Raw genomic sequence first — 24,199 nt, 5'->3', positions numbered from 1 at the left:
GCACTAAGTGTTGAGTGCTATTGACAAGCGATATCAAACTGATTTCGTATTTTTGGATTTCCGGAAGGCTTTTGACACTGTACCACACAAGCAGCTTGTAATGAGATTGTGTGCTTATGGAATATCGTCTTGGTTATGAGACTGGATTTGTGATATGCTGTCAGGGAGGTCACAGTTCGTAGTAACTGATGGAAAGTCATTGTGTAAAACAGAAGCGATTTCTGGCATTCTCAAAGGTAGTGCTATAGGCCCTTTGCTGTTCCTTATCTATGTACATGATTTGGGAGACAATCTGAACAAACGTCTTAAGTTTGCAGATTATGCTATTGTTTATCGTATAGCAGTAAAGTCATCAGAAGATTAACAAAATTACAAACTGATTTAGAAGAGATATCTGTGTGGTGTGAAAATTGGCAATTGACCCTTAATAATGAAGTGTGAGGTCATCCATAAAAGTGCTTTATTCGCAGAACACTTAGAAGATGCAACAGATCTATTAAAGAGACTGCCTATACCATGCTTGTCTGTCCTCTTTCGAAGTACAGCCACACGGTATGGGATCCGTACCAGATAGGATACATCGAGAAAGTTCAAAGAACAGCAGCATGTTTTGTATTATCTAGAAATAGGAGAAAGAGTGTCATGGACACGATACAGGATTTCGGGTGGACACCATTAAAACAAAAGATGTTTCTTGTCCAGATGGTATCTTCCTACAAATTTTCAATCACCAAATTTCTCCTCCAAATGCAAAAATATTTTGTTCACACCTACCTACATAGGGAGAAACCATCATCATCATAAAATAAGGGAAATCAGAGCTCGCACGGAAAGATACGTGTTCATTTTTTCTGCGCGATGTTCGAGAGTGGAATAGTACAGAATTATTGTGAGGGTGATTCCATGAACTCTCTGCCAGGTACTCAAGTGCGATTTGCAGAGTATCCATGTATATGTAGATGAAAGAAAGCTCAGCTGCACACTATCTCACTTGATACTGATCACACATGACAGAAACATCAGTGCCTTATTAACATTATTTACACAGTGCTCACCACTTAACACTTACTACAGAGAATATCTTTGCTAAAATTTAAGGAAAAAATCTTACAGGAAATTACGAAACAGATCTCATGACACTAACTAAAGCAGTATGAAAAGTTCTTGCTATAGTTCACAGTAAGTGTTGGTACATTAAAGTGGTATAACAGATGATCAAGTATATTCCTTATGAAATAATGGTGTGCACATAAGAAGCCGGGTGGTGGGGTGATGCACAATGGAAATAAGCAGTTAACATAAGATGCTTCATCAAATAAGATCATTCCAGCTGTAGCATGCACTTGGAACATGTTATATTGGTTTTCATTTTAGTTTAGGTAAGGCGAGGATACTTAGCCACAATAGTGTTCACTAGGGATGGCTTAAAAAAAAAAAAAAAAAAAAGGCAACTATTAAGCCAAGAACAGATCGCAGTAGATTTCTGAGTATGTAAATTATTCTAGGCAGAGTCAGAAGCAGAAACAGAGGCCTGCTGTGGCATTTACCACTGAGTTGCCAGTAAGTAGGGCACACAGCACCTGCGATGTATGTTTTGCGACAGACATAGCACACTGGCAACTGTACAAAAAAAAAAAAAAAAAAAAAAAAAAAAAAAAAAAAAAAAAATCCACCATCCTTCTACGTGCAGAATGCATCATGCAACCTTCTCTTAGTAGCACATCCCTATAACAAAGTCATAACAGGAGATTTTAACATACAAAAACACTAAGCAAGCATGGGTTATAGGGAAGAGCAAGGAACAATGAACTCTTCAGGAGAATAATATGTAACTCAGAGCCCAGAAAACAATTTCAATGACTGAGTTTGTGCAGTAATTCATCTGAACAGCAACTTCAAAGAAAATAACTTTAAGCATCCAAATACCTTACACAATCCCTGACTTAAGCTTTATAAGAACTGACCAAACACAAAGCAACAAATGGAAGAGCCACTGTGCCCTATAGAAAATGCTCAGTACAAGGGAAGGTAGGTCATGGGTGTAACTCAGTCCCAGTGCACGGAATTTGCAAACAACTAGAAAGATTGCCGATAACAACAACGGGGCCAACACAACAAGGGACAAGACAAACTGCAGCAGTTTAAGGGTTAATTATTACTAGCTACCTAATAACATTTATGTTCCTTGAGATCACAGGAGAAGCCTTGTACCCCACCTGAGCACAATGCATGCAATGCAACATTGATGGTAATACAGTGGTTGAACATAAGGGGGAAGAAAAGGATTTGAGAATTATTTTGGGACTGATGTGTCCTTTCATTAAGCAGTAAACCTGTACAACATTGTTGATATTTGTCGAATATGTGCTGCATTCTTTATACTATTATTAAATAGGCTATGCGCAAGATCACTTTGACCGGTACCATCACCGCTACAGGACCCACAACTACAGTTGTTCTGTTATAGACCAACAGCTTCATGCATGCAAGTTTCAAACCAATCACAACAGAGAAAAAATCTGACTTTGATGATGTAGCAACTGTCAATTACTGAACTAGACTATTTACCGACTACCACACAGAGGTGCTGCCAACATGGCAGGCATCTGCTAAAACTGTTTTTACATGGGATAACACAGGACAAAAAAATTATACAGAAAACAAGATACATTCCACCATATTTTGCAGTGCACTATGGTGGGTACACACATACAAGTTGTGATTTCAAATCAAGGTTAACTGAGAAAAGATACTTACGCACTACAATAATTTAAGATTAAATTATGTAAAGATGCACAATGAATTTAAAAAAATGCAACTCTGCCCAAGTAATTGATTTTATGGATAAACGTAACAGAAGTATGGTGATGATCTTCTGTGTATTTCACTTACAACGAATGAATGTATCTTATACTACAATGTTGTTTTGCATTATTAATGTACCACTTATATCCTGCAAGGTCAAAGTGAAGAGCATGAAATGTGCTAACTATTAATAGATTAATGTCCAATACTACAAACCCTTTCAACAAACTCTACTCTACAAAATTTTTCTTTTTCTGGTCCATGTGTTCCACCACAGGAAAAATGTTCTACATTTTTAGCAAAATGCGAAGTTCCTGTTTAGTTACATGTAGTAATAGTAATTTAAGACTGAAAATTTTGATGGAGATATGCCAAAATTGCGCTATATCTCTTACGTTAACTGAAAACCAATTCCCTATCAATAAAAATTCAGACAATACATAATTGCATTAAATGGCTTCACTAATATTTATGTTACTTCAGTTACTACAAGAGATATTACAATCAGCAAAATGCTCCTCTTTCTTCCACATGCAACTGATATCATTTTCACCAGTTTTTCTGTGGTGCCACAGATGCCACACTTCACAGCAGAAAAGTTTAGTTTCCAGTATACCTACCTTGCTCTTGCTAGAAGAAAGAGTAAGGAGATCGTCAGACAAGTCCAAGGTATCTCTTTGCAGAAGACTGAAGATGTAGCGGGTATAAACCACTGCATCAATGCCACGAGCTTCAAGCTGCTCGTCAAGCCAGTCCTGGACAGTAGAGGGCATTGACACCAGCTGTGGATACTTCATGCTACTCTAAATCCTGAAAATGAATATATACAGTAGCATTATACTGATGAGAACGTAGTGCCTGTGTTAAACAGGAAAAAATTATAAGTTTAGTGTGTGTGTGTGTGTGTGTGTGTGTGTGTGTGTGTGTGTGGGGCGCGGGTTCAGTGCATTTAGCATGGGTTGGCTACTACACAACATGTTCATTATAGGTGAGTTATGCACAGATCTGGGGCCGCATTGCAAGAATGTATCAAAATTATATGCACTCCTTTATAAACTGAGAAGTGAGTTCATTCAAAGTCCTATGCAGTCAAATGAAGCCCAAAACCTTAGTACAATATAAACGTAACAATACAGTCTCAGGCTTTTAGAAGGTTTACTAAATCACACTTTACATACAAAACAAAATATTAAAAGCTATGTAATTTCAGGATGTATGCAGCCAATTCAAGGACAAGGCAGTGAGTTTTATGAACTGGGTAGTAGATACATTAAGCTGCAAAAGCACATTTTGTATTGCTTCAACCCACAAGGTCAGAGATTAAAAATTTGTGGGATATGTGACTACTGGAGGCAGTGAAGAAAGATAATTCCTTGTTAGAAAGAAACCTATGGGAGTATGAAGCTCAGATGATACAGGAACAATTTAAAAGTGCTTAGTAATTGGTGAATTGAAACAGGAATCGATGGATGGAGAGGGGGCTGGGGGGGGGGGGGGGAGACATAGCGATCATGCCTTCAAGGTACTGACAGAAGTATTTAAGAATATTATGCAGCCAATCAGCCTAGAGCAATGCACTGTCAACAAGTTAGTATTAGTCAGCACTATGTAACCATGAGGGTGACACTTAATTCAGTAGTTGCACACTATAAAAAACACTAAATATCAAGATTATGGACAGGGTCACTGTTGTTGTTAACACCTAACATATTATAGACAGTGTTGAAAAACAGGAGTCTTCAGCTGGGACAAAAATTAATCACAGGATGCACAATATAAAAGAGACCATCACATTAAATTTATTGTCTTTGCCAGATCTCAAATAAAGCTTTGCCTACAGAACTAATTTAGACCTTGTGCTACATTAGGGGTCAGACTGTAATCACAATGCTCCTGACACATTCACTGGCTTCATCGCCTCACAACGAAACTTATCACCTCCTAACCTAAACCTTTGGATACACTGCAAACCTGGCAGTCATCATAACCTTCACTTGAAAAAATAACACCAACAATGTCAAAGCAGGATGACAGCAATGGACACAACAGACAATTATTTTATATATTATTTAGGGAAACCAACACAGAACTGACGCACACATTTTTAAGGTACTTCAATGACATGAATTACTAATGATGATGGTGATGATAACAATAAACTCAACAGGTTACAAAAACTACAAAACCTAAAGCAATGAAATACACCCTAATCGAAAAATCATAAGGGAGGTGATTTCTCTCATTCATTATATAATGTAGATACCATCAAAGAGAACCTCAGATAATGTGGAATGAGTAAATGTACGTGTCAGCAGACAACAATGAAATTGTAGAAACCATCTGTGCACACAAATTAATAAAAAATGTCCACACTCATTTTGTTTCTCTAAATCTGAAAAGGAGGAAGAAATGTACTTTACAAGATTTGCACAGTATGTGCTTGACAAAAAAAGAAATAAAAAGTTATATCCACTGCCTCTCATCAAACAGTGCTTGAAGAAGGGGTATACAATGAAAATGTTCAGAGATAGCTTTAACTTTTAATGCTTCAGAACAATTGAAAACCAGTAAGTCAAGTTACACTAATTCCAGTCTTTTCTATTTAGCGTTCAATCCTGAGCTTGGGTTACACCATTCCCCTCTTCCGTGTGCCTTACTCTTCATTTCTGTGTATGTAGTGCCTCCCACATCATAATATGCTGCACGTATGACGTCCCTTAGAATTCTTTCCCTCAATAGTTCCTTCTGCTACAGGTCCAATGGTGTTGTTGGGTCTCAAAATGTGTCCTACAAGTTTTGCCTCTTCTTTGGACATGTCTTGTTTCTTGTGTTCCTCTCAGCACCTCTTCACTGGAAAATGTCTCTCCAGCTGCTCATCCTTCTCCTCACCCTCACCCTCCTCATCCTGTAGCACCAAATCTTCAAGGCTTCTAGCCATCAACTCTCTCGTTTTCCGACTGTCCAAGATACACACAAGTATAAGGCCACACTCCAAACAAATACTTTCACAATCAGTTTCCTTATTTCTAGACAGATGTTCTTGCTGAGAGTAAGTTCTTCCTCAAATTAATGCAATTTTGGCATACTGTATTCTGCTTACAATTTCTTTCCTATTTCTACCATACTTTGTGATCCTCCTTCCCAAATAAGTAAATTCCTCCGTTATTTTTAGCCCTTCTCTTCCAATTTTTATTCTTACAGGTTCGTATTCTTCTTTAGTACTTTATACCATCACTTTAGTCTTTTGCTCATTTATTCTCATACCATACTGATAACAGAAAATCCTTTCCATCATGCTCCTGTAGAACATCTTTCGTCTCTGTATCACAGCAGTTTTACCTGCATAACACAACAAGTCTGTATTCTGCCCATTAATTTTGACATCCACCTCAGCAGTTTCACAAACTTGTCTACAGCTTCCTGGATGTGAGCACTGAATATAAGACCAGAAAGAGCACATCCCTGTCTCACACCTTTTCTAATTCTGCTTCTTTCTCCTGACAAAAATTCCTAATTACAGCCACAAAGTTCTTACAGAAGCTGTGTATCACCTGTATATATCTGTACTTCAGACCTGCTTTCTTCAGCACTCTGAACATCTCTTACCAGACAACACTACCAAATGCACTTTTCCAGGTCCAGAAAGGCAATAGAAATTGCATTAACCATACAACCATCAAGCAGGGACAAAAATTGGCCGTACATTTTTCTTTGATTAAATTTCATTTGGCATCCTCGAATGTGAGTTTTACAGTGCCCTATTGAGAGTCTAATTGTTGAGTTTCATTTTCATTGTTGATTACTAACCATTATTAGTAGTAGTTTGCTTTTCTTGTAAAATAGATTTTTTACAACAAGTTATAGAGTGTTGGACCATGCAGAAATTATTGCTGGACTTTATAATGCTCCACACAAATATTTTACAAGTCCTGGTAGAGTATATCTTGCAGAAGCACCAAGGTACTGTAAAACGGATTTTGCCAAAATAGTCTGAACATCAGGGAAGAAATACTGCTAGGAAAGTAATAAGTATATGTGATTCATTCAAGAAATTTTTCACTCCTAAAATAGAACACAAATTGTTGACCATATAAATGAAGAAGCTAAAAAAAGAAAACTTATTTTCTGCTAGTGTTTTTGAGCTTGCACATGATAGAGTAGCATGGAGAGCTGCATCAAACCATTCTCAGGACTGAAGACCACAACAACAACAGTGTTTTTGAAATACATTCTTTGATGGGAATTTCCCAGGACACCAATATTTCCATTATCTGATATAAGGTCAACATTCATTAGGAAGAGCCACATATGGAGGAACTCTAAGTAAGACAAGAGTGTATCAGCTATTGAAAATTCTTTGCTTTGACGATACAGATAGCAACGCAGAAAGAATGTGGAAGTGACAAATCTGCACCGCTGCGTGAAGCACTTTAAGAACTGAATGAAATATTTCCCAGGTACTTCAGAAGTGGATCTCACAATACAACTGATGAAATGCTATGTCTTTTCAGAGGTCTTTGTCATTTTAAAGTTTTCCTTAAAGACAAACCTGGAAAATATGGTATATTAATTAGAATTCTTAGCAGTGTTACTGAAAAATACATAATAAAAATGGGAGTGTATGCTGGAAAAGACAGTAGACCTGCCTGTGAATGAGGTCCTCTTGAGACTGAAAAGGCTGGTGGAGCCAATAGAGAATACAGGCTACAATATCACAACTTCCCCACTTCTGTGGAATTGGCAGACATTCTGTATGAAGATTACAAACTTACACTGGTTGGGACACACAAATCCAACAAAAAAACACTTACTGCGAGAACTTAAGAAAACAGCAAGTAGAGAGCTGTATTCCTCCAAACTTGCATGCACAGATCAATCTACTACGAAGCCTCCAGTAACAATTGCCTCTTACATCGCAAAGCGGAAGAAAAAATCTGTTGATGTTGCCAATACATCATGATGATGATGAGAAGTAGTAGTTGGTACACTAGAAAAGAAAACCCATATAAATCTATACTATAATTCCACTAAGGGAGGAGTGGATGCCAACGATCAAATGGCTAGGACATGCTCAACAAAAAGGTGTTGAGAAGATTGCCATTGTCAATGTTCTACAGCCTACTTGACACAGCTGCAGTAAACTCATACACACTGTTCAAGATGAACCAAAGGAAATCAAATGCCAGAAAACTGTATCTCCAGGAATTAGCCCTCGAGCTTTTGAAACCATATGTAGAAGAGTGATCCAAGGACCTGAAAGGATTCTAGTTCCCTATTATTTGCAAGAAGAGGGAGATCCTTGGATAGAAACTAGAGGTTACCAAAACTGCTGCAAATGAGGAACCAACTAGGAAAGCAAGATGCTACGTATGCTTGAAGAATGCAAATAACCCGAGCCAGAGACAAAAATCACGAAAACCAAGTTAACGTGTGGAACATATGGTCTCTATCTATGTTAAGTGTCATTCAGACTCAACCATTGTGTGTGTAGGAGGCAAATGTCATTTGTAAATGACAGTATTCTCTCCAAGAGACAAGCTTTCCCCCCCCCCCCCCCAATGCACCATAACCTATATTTGTCCAAGAGTGTGTATTTTGAAATTTTCCATAAAGGAGAAAACTGTATTATTCAGTTATGAGATCAAAGAGTGCATTGTAACTCTGGACAGCCTGTGTATTTAAGTACATACACTATGTTCCTAGATTTGACCATTGTTGGTTGTTATATTCAACCAATGTGTTCAAAAAGTTATGCTTTCCATTATATTGTCAATATTTCCCATTAAAATGATTTCCCATTGGAAACACAATTACTCAAAATAAATATGTATTACAGGATTTTTAAGACAACTACTGACACCAAGACAGTGACTGCTTCCTGCACGTTGTATTACTTGTACTGGCCTCCCGGCACTGTGCTGAATATTTTGAAGATAGACTGCGAGCTAAATGTTGTAGAATCTGTACTTCCACTTTCTCCAGTGCTATTGGTCTATGCTATCACAAGGGAAATTGCTTGCTGGAACACATTTCTAATACTTTTTGAGTATGTAAATAACATGAATTTCTCTCCGGCAAATTTCAAGGACAGAAGTAAATATTTTCAAATACAAAATAATCTTTTACGTCGGAATAATCTGATCACTTTTTTATTAACTGTTGCTATATATGCTGTGTATGTACTTTGCACTGAGCAGACAGTGCTGCATATGAGAAATTAGGTTCAACCGTTACCAGTACACTGTTTGATCTGCAGAAAGACTTCAAATGCTGAACTTTTAAGCTTTTGAATACTTTTTACAATGTGCAGTGTGTATTTTCAATCCTTTTACATGTCTGTAGACAACTTTCATGGAAACAAAATCATGATACCTGAATATAATTACTTGTATTACATGGTAATAATGATAAGAGTATCATAAGCAGACAAATTATGTATAATGTTTGTTTATAAGTGGCACAATACATGCTGTGTAATTACAAAATAGAAACAGCATCAACTGAAACAGCAAGTTTGTTTCTTGCCAATGTACTACTTCAATCAAAGAGATGCCCCAAAAGGGGGAAAACTTAATCGCCTGAATACTTTTCACAACACTCAGTATGTACTTTTCATCCTTTTTTTCCCTTGGGCAAGCTTCACAGCCAAAAATTAAGAGTACAATCATATAATTTTTTCTGTAACACTGGACTTTCATCATATTGTGAAGTGATGAATGTGAAGTTTTTGCTTAGCTGGCGAAATAAATTCTGTGTATTTACATCATCATATATGGAATAAGTATTGTAGTATCTAAAAGACTATATCTGTTTGTTTCCAATATATTTCTTCATCTTAAGGGGCACCTGAAACTCACAAGCACCTGATACTTGAACTTTCAACATATGTATTTTCAAGTCCTGCTTTATGTCGCTAGGTAAATTTCAATGTCAAAAGTCATAATATCCAAATTTAACTATCTACATTATGCGGTAATAATTTTACCATATTGTGAGCAAAAGTGCGTATACATATGGGTTTTATTTTGTTGGTGCAATGCATGCTGTGAAGTTATGAATAGAACATACACTGTAGCATCTGAAACATTGCCTCCGCGACTTACTCCATCTGAAGAAATTGTTTGAATACTTTTTACACACATTTTATCAATTTTCCAGTCTTCCTTTTTGATTTGGGCTCTGGACGGCCAATGAAGAAGTTACAATTAGCATTTTATACTGTCTTTTTTTTTTCTTTCTTTAAGTAATTTATTCAGACATGTCAAATAATTCCGATGATCAGTTTCAATTCCCGATGATCAGTAATGCTTCTTTTTATGACAAATCTTGAAAGTGTACAACATATAATTGCACATTTCCAGTTTCCTGGCACACACACTTGTTTTGTGGAAAGCAGATACCTGCTCCCATTGAATGTTCACTCATAATAGCATTCAGAAAATGCCTCCCTGTGTATCATAGGAGGATTCTCATCATCAAAGCATTTTCCTCTACCAATTTTTCTCTGTTCTGTTGCATATTTTTCTACAATCTTCTTAACATGAGATAGGTGAAAATCTGTGAGTGCTTTTTTTTGTATTGTACCTGACCTGCAGAGAACACTAGCATTGAAAATGCACTAACACAGAAAGTGAAAAAAAAAAAAAAAAAAAAAAAATAATAATAATTCTTATACAATTTCTCAGTCTTACACAATGATGTTACTGAACTGAGTAACATATCACAACCAAGGTTGCCACGAATTTCTCCAAGTGAAATTCCCCGATTTCCAGACAAGTTCTAGCATTTTTATCTGACAAATTTTGAGATCTCAAAGGTAAATAAAGACATAAGTTGACAAAAAAATTTAAGGAATTTCGTATTTATCCCCGTGTGTGCAAAAATCTTAAGTACTAACATCAACATCTTTTGTAATGAACTATTTTTAGATGGAGAAAGCAAGCCAAATGGTATCTGTGTTTCATTATGACCACTTATTTTATTTCTGAGAAAGCAAGCCAAATGCTATCTGTGTTTCATTAAGACCACTGTTATTTTATTTCTATAAAACTAAATACACTTGGTGACAAAAATACGTATTTCCTCGGAGTCACAAGATAGATTTAAAATACTTTCACTTGTTTCAGAAAAAACCTCATGTGTCCGGAAAGAAGTGTATGAGGCAAGAAAGAGTTGTGTAAACCAACATTATAGGTGATTGCCAATAAAATGTTGGTTCTACTATTATGTTCATTCTCGATTATTACCCACTGTGTTATGTCTTATTTTACAGATATTGTGCTATTTTTCTTTCGAGAAATATACAAGCACATATCGAACAAACCGCCAGCGACTGCCACAATTTTATCCTTCTTTTTGTCTATATTTTCTTATATATAAACTCCTTTCCAGGTGCCCAAATGTACTACAATAAATAAAATGTCTATGAAATGCCACACCATACAAGGTACTTGCAGTGAGACAGTCGCAATTCCTGAAATTCATCACCTGTGGCCTCTAGCCTGCCGAGGAGAACGCAGTCCTGGGTCCATGGATAAACCACGAAAATCTGCAGCATTATGACACACACACACACACACACACACACACACACACACACACACACAAATCATCCAGGCAAAACTCATGCACACATGACCGTCTCAGGCTGCTGTGTCAACAATCTCTGAGAATTAGATCCAAACAAAGCACTCCTCATGCCTCCCTGCCTCTCATTGGCAGCTGCTAGGCTAGCGGCAAGAAATGGCAGCAGCTCTGACTGCAAGCTGAGGGGAGTGACAGGAAAGGGAGAAAGGAAGCAGCACCCAGCCAGCGACAATGCATGGCATCTCAGTAATCAAACAATTTCATCTACTGAGACCAAAACGAAATTTTTCCAGTTTTTTCTTCTTCAAATTTCCCTGATACAACTGAAATTCCCTCATTTTCTGAACATGTGTCAACCCTACCACAACAGTAAACTGCACTTCTACTCACATTGTAATCTACACTACACTGGAGTTTACCGATTTTCTTGCCAGTATTTCTGTCAGTATTCTCTGTATCAATCACTTGTTTAGAGTTTCAGTGGCCAACAACCATACTTCTCTTATCACAATACCTGGTGGTAATCATTCTGTCAGTTACTTCAAGTTCTATTTCTCCACATTTCATTTAACTCTACAGTTTTGGCATGTTTCACCTGTTACAAAAAACACCACACATGGTTGCTGACAGGTTGTGGAGGAATGGGCCTGCACTGGAACATCAATATTGACGTTCACAGTATGTCATGTTCCAAATATAGTTTCATACGCGTTGCCATTACATAATCTTTTCCTTACATTGTAGAACCCAGTTCTGTTGTTGTGCTGGTATATACAAGGCATTCTAAAACGCATCCAGTCTAACAGTCACACACCATAAACGTCTATTCCAAATCGACTTCATTTTGAAGGAACATATTGTTTGAAAGATAATCAATCTTTGAACAAGAGACATTGGTCAATGCACAGCTTCCGACATGGACTAAATGTGTTGCCAAAAGTGTTATGAACGTTATCAGCAAAATCCCTAATTTCAACCAAACTGTTGTCTCCAGTATCTCCACAATGCCACTAAATTGTAGCATTTTCAAAAGTGAAATAAAATGTATTGGAACATAATTTCACTGAAAACTGTAGTGTTCAAAGTATATTATGGACCAATAATCGCCTATCCTCAACTATTTAACTTGAGCCGTCTGGAGACAAACAGCAACAAAGTACTGAAGTTCCTCAAATCCAGTATCATTCCACACGACATTCTAAAATGCACAGATGCATGAATATTTGCATTGGTGTTATGTAAAATCTAATCATTTTATCTGCCATAAAATGATACAAGTCTTCTTAAAGGAATATCATAAAAAAATGACAAAACACTCTAGTCAGTAACCAGTTGATATTTATGCTCCAAGCCAGCTCATCAAATGCAACCTTTCATCTGATGTTCTCAATCAAAAGTGTCACTAGAGCAAGCTCTTTTCACTATCACATTCTGATTCTTGAGATTCTGAATATTTGCTGGCTGACCTTCTTGCGGAAAAATGAAACTGGTGTAATGCACCTGCCAATGTACAGGGCTGAGGATTATAACTTCAAGATTCCATTTAAGGCTACTCATTACCACCAACATCAGAGAATCCACTATCACTGCCACTCCTTGTGAGTATCTCTAAAATCTCCCCATCTGTGCAAACACAGCAAATGGCATTTCTCTCCCAGAACAAAAGAATGCAAAGTTGATACAGACAAAAACATGCAAAGCAAAACTAAAACCTGCAGTGAGGAACCACGCCAGTGAATGTAGACTCTCACTCTAAATAGGCAGCTGAATCTCTAACTGGAAAAACGCTGCTAAAATTCAGCTCTGTATTTTAACACTTATAGAACAGCACACTGAAAGCTTTGGACCAAGGCAGTCAGGAAGATGCAGCATATCTTGATTTCTGAAAAGCATTTGACTCAACATCATACCTACACTTATGGTCAAAAGTTCAATCATATGGGGTATCAAGTGAAATTTGTGACTGGATTAACGATGTTTTGGTAGGGAGGACACAGCATGTAATCTTGGTTGGCATGTCAATGTTAAATGTGGAAGTAACTACAGGTATGCCCCAGGGAAGTGTGTTACAACACTTGCTGTTAATGTTTTATATTACCGTATTTACTCGAATCTAAGCCGCACTTTTTTTCCAGTTTTTGTAATCCAAAAAACCGCCTGTGGCTTAGAGTCAAGTGCAAAGTAAGTGGAAGTTCTGAAAAATGTTGGTAGGTGCCGCCACAACTAACTTCTGCCGTCAAATATATGTAGTGCTACACAGGCTTGCTTTGTAGGCACAAAGATAAATACTGGCGCCAAAACCTCTGTCAGCAAAAAAAAAAAAAAAAAAAAAAAAAAAAAAAAAAAAAAAAAAAAAAAAAAAAAAAAAAAACCACAGAGAGAGAGAGAGAAAGAGAGAGAGATGGTTGCTAATATGAACTTTTATGAATTGTGAATCACATGCAGTATTCTCTGCACCGTAAGAATAATACGAATATAAACATTTTGCCATGTATTGTTTCGTGTTTGCTCCTATCTCATTTAAATCCTGTCTGCATAATAAACTGCGAAACTAGAGTGAGACAACAGCAAATGCGGAAGAATATACATATCATGTCATGTTTATATTTTTATTATTCTTATGCCTAATAGTGATACAGTCAGAAATGAAGCACGGCAATTGACTAGATTTTTAAATCTAAGATGACTAATTTCTGTGCAGAGTGTAATGTACTAAAGAGGCGTCTGCAAAGACTTTCAAACGGAGAAAAATTTTCGCTAAACTCTCATTCAGAACATCTTCTCATACGCAGTCTATTATTTGGTTCTTGTTGATCATTATCAAAGAAAGCAGCAGTGTAAGTAACAACAAATAGCAGTCTCTTGCCATTGTTTCACTAATGAGACAATTCCTCTCTTTTTTTTTTTTTTTTTTCCATTGTAAGCGGCGGTAGTGAGCACAAAAGTAAGCCATGCCGCGAGCGGCGACAGGCCGTAAACACTCATTATCAGAATGCAACAAACAGTACATGACACAGTACAGTAACGCATTTTCAGCTTAGAGTGACGTAAACACCTATAACAAAGAGAACGGCACTTACCAGATCAAAGCAAAATGTAGCAATCGATTCAAACCAGACGAAGCACGTGAAAAAGGAAGGGTACCCGTATAAATACGGACGGAGCACCTGACGTATAGCAATGGCTACCTGGTAAAGCTCAAGTGCTAAGCTTACGACTCTAACCAAACTACTGTTGCTGTATCATCAGTCATTCGACCTAAATTGTGTCTCATATTAAAATTGACCACAACTTTGTTTCGATTTGGAGGTGCGGTCTAAAACTTCTCTCCCCCCTTGAATTTCGAGTCTCAAATTTCAGGTGCGGCTTAGATTCGGGAAATTTTTTTTTTCCTTGACTTCGAGTCTCATTTTTCAGGTGTGGCTTAGATTCGAGTAAATACGGTAATGTTATTGCAGAAAATAGAAATACAGGATTGCCAAAAGTTTCCCCAAGTAAAATTCCCTGATTTCCAGACAACTTTAAGCTTTTTTCCCTGACAGATTTTGTCATCTCAAGGGTGAGTAAAGACTTAAGTTGACAAAAAATATAAGGATTTCTGTATTACTAAACATGTGAGCAAATATCTTAATTACTAACATCAACATCTTTTGTTACAAACCGTTTTAGATGGAGAAAGCAAGCCAAATGGTATATGTATTTCATAAAGACCACTGTTGTTATTTTATTTCAATAAAACTAAACACATTTGGTGACAAAAATATGCATTTCCTTGGAATCACAAGACAGATTTCAAATACCTTCAGTGATTTCAGAAATAACCTAACAAAAAAGTAGGGCTCTTGGAACAAGCGTGTAAGGCGAGGAAGAGTTGTGTAAACTAGTACTATAGGTGTCCACCAATGAAATGTTGGTTCTACTATGTTTGTTATTGTCTGCTATTACCCACTGTGTTACGTTCATTATTTTAGAGGTATTATGTGTGCACCAGCTTAGCTGAGTGGTAATGCATTTGCCTACCATACAGCACGCCCGGGTTGGAGATTTTCTCCACTCAGGATTGGGTGGTGTGTTGTCCTTGTCATTCCACGATCACCAACATGCAAGTCCCCCAATGCAGCATCACCTGAACGAAGACTTGCAATTCGACATCCGAACATACTTTCTAATATATCAACTACTTTCAAAGTACCAAAATGTAACAGAAAAAAAATATGTCTATATATCACCACACTGTGCAATGTACTTGTGGTGAGACAGTCGCAATTCCTGAAATTCGTTGCCCGTGGCCTCTGACGTGCTGAGGAGTACTGCAGTCCTGGTGGGTCCATGGATATACCACAAAAATTCGAAGCATTATGCCACACACAAACAGACCTGGCCTACGGCCAGGTGAGGTCAGTGCAGTGAGGCTGGATCAGATGGACAGGGCCCACGCATTAGTGGGAAACGATAGGCTTCAGAATGGCAAGCCCGATCAGTTAGAGATACCCGCAGAAATGGGCTGCAGTTTTGGCCCATCGTGGAAGTCAACTTGTGTGGCCAGCTTTTCATGTGTCACAGACACCTTATTGACGAAATGAGACTGTGATGATCAATCCATGCAAGAGATAACTTGCGCAAATACTCTGGGAATCAATACTCCTGAGGATAGGTAACAACTCACCATCAAGATGATTGCTGACCACAGACAGGCATGTAGACAAGACAATCACGCTCACAACTGAATTTTCTGGCACAGCCTCTGTCAGAAAACTAGAGGATGCACACTTTCACTTAACAACTCAGACACAACGCATGCACACATGACCACCACCTCCAGCTGCTGCATCAACAGTCTCAGAATCAGATATATACAAAGCACTCCTCATGCTTCCCTGCCTCTTGTTGGTAGCTGCTAGGCTAGTGGCAAGAAGTGGTGGCAGCACTGTCTGCAAGTTGAGGGGAATGGTAGGAAGGCGAGAAGCAGTAAGAATGAGGAAGTATGGAAGCGGTGCACATAATCAGTTGCACCCAGCCTGTGACTACACATGACATCTGAGTAAACAAACCATTTCGTCTACCGAGACAAATTTCCATGACTTCCCTAACAAGTTAGAAATTCCCCGATTTCCAGAACTTGTGGCAACCCTGAAATAGTAATCTCAGCCTTTTTGCAGATGATGCATCATCTATAATGAAGCACTATCTGAAATAAGCTGCATAAACAGTCAGTCAGATCTTGGTAAGAAGTGGTGCAAAGATTGGCACAACTTGTTTCAAGCGTTCACAAATGTAAAATTGTGCACTTCACAAAACGAAAAAAACTTAGTACCCTATGACTATAATGTCAATGAGTGGCTGTTGGAATCAGCCAACTCATACAAATACTTGAGTGTAACACAGGATCAATTGTGGGTAAAGTAGGTGGTAGACTTTGGTTTATTGGTAGAATACTGGAAAAGTGCAGTCAATCTACAAAGGAGATGGACAACAAATTACTCGGGCAACCCACTCTAGAAATTGCTCAAGTGTGTGGGACCCTTACCAAATAGGACTAACGGGGGATATTGAACATATACAGAGAAGGTGGGACGAATGGTCACAGGTTTGTTTGGTACATGGGAGAAAGTCACAGTGATGCTGAAGAAACTGAACTGGCAGGCTTGAAGATAGATGTAAACTATCCCGAGATAGTCTACTAACGAAGTTACAAGACCTGACAATAGGCCTAAATAATGATTCTATGAATATACCACCACTCCGTACATACGATGCACATAGGGATTGCGAGGACAAGGTAAGAAGAATTACAACAAGCACAGAGGCATTCAAACAATCATTCTTCCTGCATCCATATGTGAATGGAATTGGAAGAAACCCTAATAACTAGTACACAGGATGTACCCTCTACCATGCACTTTGCAGTGGTTTTCAGAGTAAGGTTATGGACACAGATTGACAGTACCTGGGGAGTTGCATAGCATGATGGTTTAACCTGTCCACTGTAGTCAAATGATTAACTAATTACTTTCCCAGAATTAACAATATGACATTAAGATAATCTTCTGTCTGTGCCTGGCAGGGGCTGACAACTGAATGCCACAAACACCGGTAAAATGACATGCAATGCCCTTGTATTATTTGTAAAGGAGACACAAAAATGGGTGGTGGTATTATTATTATTGGCAGCATTGGACCACTTTACTAACTCCACATTCCACTTTTCTTTGCCCCACCACCCAAAAGTTTCCAACCCTCTGTCTTATCACTCCCTTCCTATTCACATCCCCACCATTATTGTGTGCCTCTCTCTGCCAACGGACCCACTCGCCTTTCCCCTTCCCCACTCCTCTTTGGTTGGTTGGTTTAAAGGCGGGAGAAGGGACCAAATTACAAGGTCATCGGTCCCTTGTTCCTAATAAAACAATGCCAAAAGTGTAAGAATAAGACGGACGAAACATATAACACAAAACAGAAAGAAAGGAAAAGCCACAAGAATGAAGGGAAGGCAAGAAACACTAAAAGGAACAAATGAGGACAAGAAAACGACAGAGAGACACTAGAAATAGAAGAGAGTTACATGTGAAAGCAGATTACAGTGGCTGACCAACCACGAGAATAAAAAGGGAAAACCAGCCACTCCGCAACACATTAAAACCTCCACCCTAAAAGCACTAGGGTGGAGAACACACAGGGACAAAGGACATGCGCTAAAACCTATATAGAAGTATAAAACCCACTCTCTCAGATAAAACGTAAAACTAAAGCTGCTGTAGAGGCAAAGGCAGGGTGCTGGGAAAGTTAAAAGTCTGCCGCAGAGTGGCTAAAAGTGGGCAGTCCAGCAAGAGGTGGACGACTGTCATTCGGGAGCCACAACGACAATGAGGTGGGTCCTCGCAATGGAGTAGGTAACCATGCATTAGCCATGTATGGTCATTGCGGAGCCGACAGAGGACAACTGATTCCCCGCAAGAGGCCTGCATGGAAGACTTCCAAACATTCATAGTCTCCTTAATGACACGCAGTTTGTTGTGCGTACTGTTATGCCATTCCATCTCCCAAAGCTGGAAAACCCTGCTGTGTAAGAGAGAACGCAGGTCAGCTTCGGAGATGCCTATCTCCAGAAGCGGTTTCTGCATCGCCTGTTTGGCCAGCCTGTCGGCAAGTTCGTTGACGGGGATTCCGACGTGTCCTGGGGTCCACACAAACACCACAGTGGACTGTTCCAGGGCATAGATGGACTCCTGAATGGATGCTTCTCTCCTTTCCTGCTACCCATCCCCCCCCCCCTTCCTGCCCCACAGCTGCCTCCTGGCAGTCTTGTCACACCTCCACATAGGCCCTGCACACCTCGCCAGGCAGAGCTCTTCTCTCCCCCCACCTGTTCCCCGCTATCCCTAACCGTCCCCTCCAGATTGTTGCTTTTGTTCCACATAGCAGTTGCATTACGGTCTGAGCTGCTGGAGTTGGTGGTCATGTCTTTGTGAGATGTGCTTGCCAGTGTGAATGTCTTCCTTTCTCAAGAAGGCTCCTGACAAAAGCTAAGTGTGTAACAGTCTTTTCATTGCGTCTGTCTGCAATTCAATTTGTCATCTTTACAGCGAGTAGCAACCTATCCTTCCTCCTGTACTGTTGATATTTTGTGGTAGCATCTGTGGCAAAACATCAACACAATGTCTGCCACACTGTCAAGTCTGTAGTCAAACTAAATTCTTCTACAACACGTCAAACAAACTATGTTTCACAAACATGTCAAGTTGACCATACATCGGCAAAAATTTGACCAATCTAGCACAACTTGACAAATTGTTTAACCACGTACAGAGACCTTAACAGTTGTCTCTTCTATTACTGATGATGTGAAATAACTGCAACCAGGATTGCAATTAGCTTCTGTCCATTTCCAGTAACAGAGACAAAATTACTGACTCCAGTTATATGCATTTCAATCTTGAAAGATATTGACACTGTTTTTGCTCCAGTTTACACACCACATGCACTTACATAAAGATTAAATTTAATAACTATAAAGAGCACCTGTAAATTATACCCTTTCAACTGCACTTGACTTCTTGGTTATCTTCTTAGCATTTTCATAACATATTTTCAAACACTCTCAGTCATGATCTGTCCTGATGTTCTGTGAATTGAAATCAGCAGCAACCTTTTTTTTTGCCTTCATGTACTTTGACAAATATTTTTCATATGGGGAGAATTTTTTCAGTGTACTTTCCTCCATCTTTTAACACAATACTTTTGATGACAAATAGTGTTTATTGATGACTACAATCAATATCTAGAGTTGAAGCATGGTAATCATGTCAATAACCATGCTAACTTAGATCGACATTGAACCCCCTTTGCTCCGCAGAGCAGAGTCCTCAATAGAGTTCAATTTCTGAACTTATCAAATTGAGCAACAATCAGTGATGTTTATACAATGAGCCCACTGTAACATTACCAGTTTGATAACAAAGCTAAAGCTGGGTCTTCATCTAAGTTTGTAGAACATACACCACTGCAACCTAACCCACACCTCAGACCAGCCCGTCAGTCAACACCTATAGCTGAAAAAATATTGAAGCAAAATACAGTGTCAGTTTTCTAACTATACAGGCTTTTTAACACTCACTCTCAACTTTGTCACAAATGGACTACCAGTCCTACTTCACAAATTTTCTGCAAGCTGCACATTGACAAGGTTACTAAGTTTTTAAAGTTTGGAATAGTATTGAAGTTTACCCTAATGACGATGTGGCAATACATAGGCCTACAATTTTATAACAGAACAGTCCGTAAGTCGAACAACGGTTAGGCAGACTGAATACATACAGATACAACAACGAGCAGTAGACGAGAAGAAGGTAAGCAGTCACAAATGTGAAGGGCACACAAATGCAAAAAAGAAGACCACAAGAGAAGACACAATAAAAATACAACAAAAAAATAATAAATGTGACTGACAAATGGAGTATCAGGCCAAGTTTCAGGTAAGGTGAATGGTGACAGCCAACCACATACCACTAATAAGTTCCAACTCACTCTGTTTTCAAGTGCTGGTATTGCAAGGTAGCAAATGGGCTGGCCATGTGTTGTGAAGATCACATAACTAGTTTTTTCCCATAAGTTTCACTACACAGCATAGTGATCTCCAGTAGAAATCCTGCCCAATTATCAGTGACATGTTACTAAGCAATATGCCTACTTAGAAATGTAAGCTGTGCTTCATGTACAGAATTATACATTTATACTATTTTTTTTAGAGTGATTGAACACAAGTTATGTATAAAGCACTAGCCTATATGGAAAAAAAAGGAAGAATTAGTTGCTCAAAGACAGTCTGTATAAAGTCAGGATTCTGCCACATTTTTCACCGAGAAAAAGTTCTAAAATAATTCTACATTGTAGTGAGAAGTCACAATTATAATCCACGAAACATGTGAATAATCAACAGCAATTTGGGGTAAATTTATAAACAAACAAGGCACTCACCTCAGCATGTGAAACATGATGGCAATGAAGAGCACAAGTTAAAAATCATTGGTTCTAGCTCACGAGATGTTCGGTAATGTGGAATGCTGGAGTGAGCTAGTACAGCAACTTTCCGTTTATTCTTCATGTCCAAACAACTTCTAGCTAAGAGCAGTTTCAAAGTGGCTTTCCAAATCCAAATGGAATAAAAGTTCCATAAAATAGTTCTAGTGAATAATACTCATGTGTGGCATTGTTCTTTATTGACAATGCTACCTTGATATAAGTCTGCAATAACTCAAGCACACATACTAATATAAGAAATATCTATAATATATAATCGTCATTCCTGTTTCTTCATATTTATCCATGTCCAAATGTGTTTTAACACTAAGATGCCAACATCTATTTTTCATCTAATTATGCAGATGGACTACACAGAGGCTCCATCCCATTCTGAAACTGGAACAGAAAGAAATATATGTATGTATAACTTGTTCTACAAGAAACAAGCTGAAAATCAACACTAAAACAACGTCAAAATGTTAATAATTTCATGGCAGTAAGTACAGAACAATTTATTTCAATGATCTATAATCCTGACCACAAAGGTATGTAATTAATTTTCAACAGCAGCCTTCACACTACAATTGCATTAAAAGTATTTTCAACAAATAGATCAGAAGGTGGTTAAATAATGATGGCTTAGAGCAAAAGGGACCCATAATTACCTTTTCACCCTTCACTCTTTAACTAACACACTACATGTACTGAATACTGACAGAGCAGTACTTGCCAGCACTGCTAAAACACAAACATACTCACTCACTCACACTCACTCTCTCCCCAAAATAACACAACTTTCAGAAGGATTAGAAGAGATGATTATGTTGGAGAAGGTTAGAAAGAAGGGGCATGCCACTCTTAAGCACAATGTGAGGGATCCACCTCATTTGAGAAAGAGGTGATTTTGCAAACCATACAAACCTTCATATCCAAAATCCATCTTTACTTTATCACAAATACTCTCTTTTCACACACATAATAAAGTCTGATAACTAATTAAGTAAGGCTCCCTATCCGCAACACATACTAAATGCTTTCGAGGGGTCTTATCACAACGAATGCACCCTTGTGGAACCTACATTACAATAAAGATATTTCAGTACATTCTTCAACTTATTACGGTACATATCTTAATGTGGATAAAACAAATTAATGGCCGATTTTTAATGGAATTAATCGCCTGACACGTTTTGGTCCTACTAACTGCTGACCTTTAAGTGAATTAATAAATAAATAAAAGGTTCCGAGCACACAGGCATCTGTGACTGTCTACAGTATTTTGGAGAAAAAAAAAAGGAACAACAATAGTACTAAGCAGTTCTTATGACTCATTATCTACATTATGGGTCAATGTATATTCCAATTGTTCCACCACAACACTGGTATTAACGTTCATCAACTTTTGAGTGTATATAAACAACGCCTGCAACTTTTGATACAATATACACTACTAAAAGATCAAAACAGATACGGCTAATATGAGTCTAGCGTAACTAAAGATCGGATATTTCTTAGTACGTTGAAACTTCAGGAAAAACCTCGATCCATGCAAGATACGTGCGAAACAGAACTATAACAAAGTTAATCTCCAAGTACATAGCATAGGAAACATCATAGGCTCCTAAAGTGATGAATTCAAGTATGATAGTCGTTCTTTTCTGGTAATGACAAAAATGTTTTCGATTTAAACAAATACCGTCACACGACGAGCTACATCTCCGTACCAGTGCGTTCTAAAACAAAAACAGAGAAAGATCTCCTGAAGCCACATCCCTATAATTCACACACAAAACACTGCATGTTTCAACACTGGCTACAAACTCTGGCTACAAAAATTTACGATTCAAAAGTGTTTGAAAATATCAGCAGCTTTACCCTCTCGGCGGATGATTGCGAAATGCGTATTCACAATATATTTGTCCAACACGCGAATGTTTACGAGTTAAGCATTTAACAACGCAATATTTGTGAAGGCAATTTGGAACAAACCTGTGTGTTTTCATGGGATGATAAACCACCCCACTATGGGTCTACACACCCCACTGGAAAGTAAACATGGCTGATTGGCTGCCTTGAATTGCTACTGACCAGAGAACAATGGCGCCACTTGCAGCAATACCGCTGGCCTGAGATGTTTTCCCGCTAACGGTACGAAGTCCAGAAAACTAGAAGTATACAGTCTGTGACATTCAGTCTGAAAGTACTTACATGATTCACATTAGGATTTAAACAAAGGAAAATACAAATGCAAAAGGAAACGGAATTACACATTCTGAAATACAAAACGAGCAGATGTTTTTAAAATTAAATTGTTCAAAGCTGACTTTCGATTACCCGAACGCCGATTCATGTAGCCATCAGCAGGTATCGTGGCGTCATTACAATAAACAAAGTAACAGAACTACAAGATAAAACGTATATTGCTTAGTCCACTATCACAGCCTGAAGTTGGCTACACCACTATAGTCTGTCTGTAAACTCATGAGCGAGCAGCAGCCGTGGTGAAAGTGGCCCTGCGACTGCTTTACAAGCACACCCAAAATCAGTCTTCCATTTTCTGTCCAGTGTCCAGTAGTGTAGCGCAGCGAGAGATGATTCATTAAGCCGAGTTTCCACAGGCACATGCTTGCCCCCACCACTGCACTCACATGCACTAAAGTGTTTCTACACGCCTGAAGTGGAAAGGCTGTTTACGCGACTTTCAAGATGGCCACAAACGAGATTATTCGTACGGGAGTTGCGCAGCTTATAGCTGACACTGACGAAGAAAAACCGGGCCCACAGATGATGGAAATGGAAACGGGCACCTCGTACGAATTGTTTGGGATTATCAAACATGATAATAAGGGAGTTGTCTGATGAGGATTGTTTCGCTCGAAAAATTTTTTTCTAATGAGTAAAATCAATTTTGAAATATTCTGAGCTATATTTCTGTTCTGTATAAAAGTCTAATATAACAAATATGCAAGATACCTTGCCAGCTCGCATTAAGTTATGAGTACCATTGGAATACCTGGCAATGGAATCACTGCATTCTGAAGAGCACTGTTACTAAAATTTTACGTTACCTTCAATGTACTGAAGGTAGATCAGAAAGTAAGGTTTTTGTCTCAACAAGTCAGCTCTGTTTTTATTTTCAGATCTTGTCAAGGTTCTGATAGTTCACAGATGCCATAAATATACTGTACATTTGTTTCGCCAATATGGTATCAGTACTTCATTTTGTAACCAAACTTTGTAATACTGTGCAAAGCAGTCATTACTCATTGATAGAGCCCACGTGAACGCT

General features: G+C 38.3%; 1 protein-coding gene across 2 annotated transcripts in view; it reads right to left on the bottom strand.

Annotated features, from left to right (window-relative positions):
• LOC126248191 (uncharacterized) overlaps positions 1–23,013 on the bottom strand; it is an 80,596-nt gene extending 57,583 nt beyond the window's left edge. For both annotated transcript variants that reach the window (XM_049948972.1, XM_049948982.1), the window contains exons 1-3: positions 22,900–23,013; positions 20,866–21,306; positions 3,426–3,615 (exon numbers count right to left, since the gene is read on the bottom strand). In XM_049948972.1, the coding sequence (XP_049804929.1) occupies positions 3,426–3,602 (177 nt within the window). In that variant the 5' untranslated portion in view covers positions 3,603–3,615; positions 20,866–21,306; positions 22,900–23,013. The remainder of the gene's footprint in view (positions 1–3,425; positions 3,616–20,865; positions 21,307–22,899) is intronic.
• Between the last annotated feature and the right edge of the window lie 1,186 nt (positions 23,014–24,199).

This window comes from Schistocerca nitens, chromosome 1, assembly GCF_023898315.1.
Source record: "Schistocerca nitens isolate TAMUIC-IGC-003100 chromosome 1, iqSchNite1.1, whole genome shotgun sequence".
In the NCBI taxonomy this organism is placed as follows: domain Eukaryota; kingdom Metazoa; phylum Arthropoda; class Insecta; order Orthoptera; family Acrididae; genus Schistocerca; species Schistocerca nitens.
This window is presented reverse-complemented; position numbering and strand designations above follow the sequence as displayed.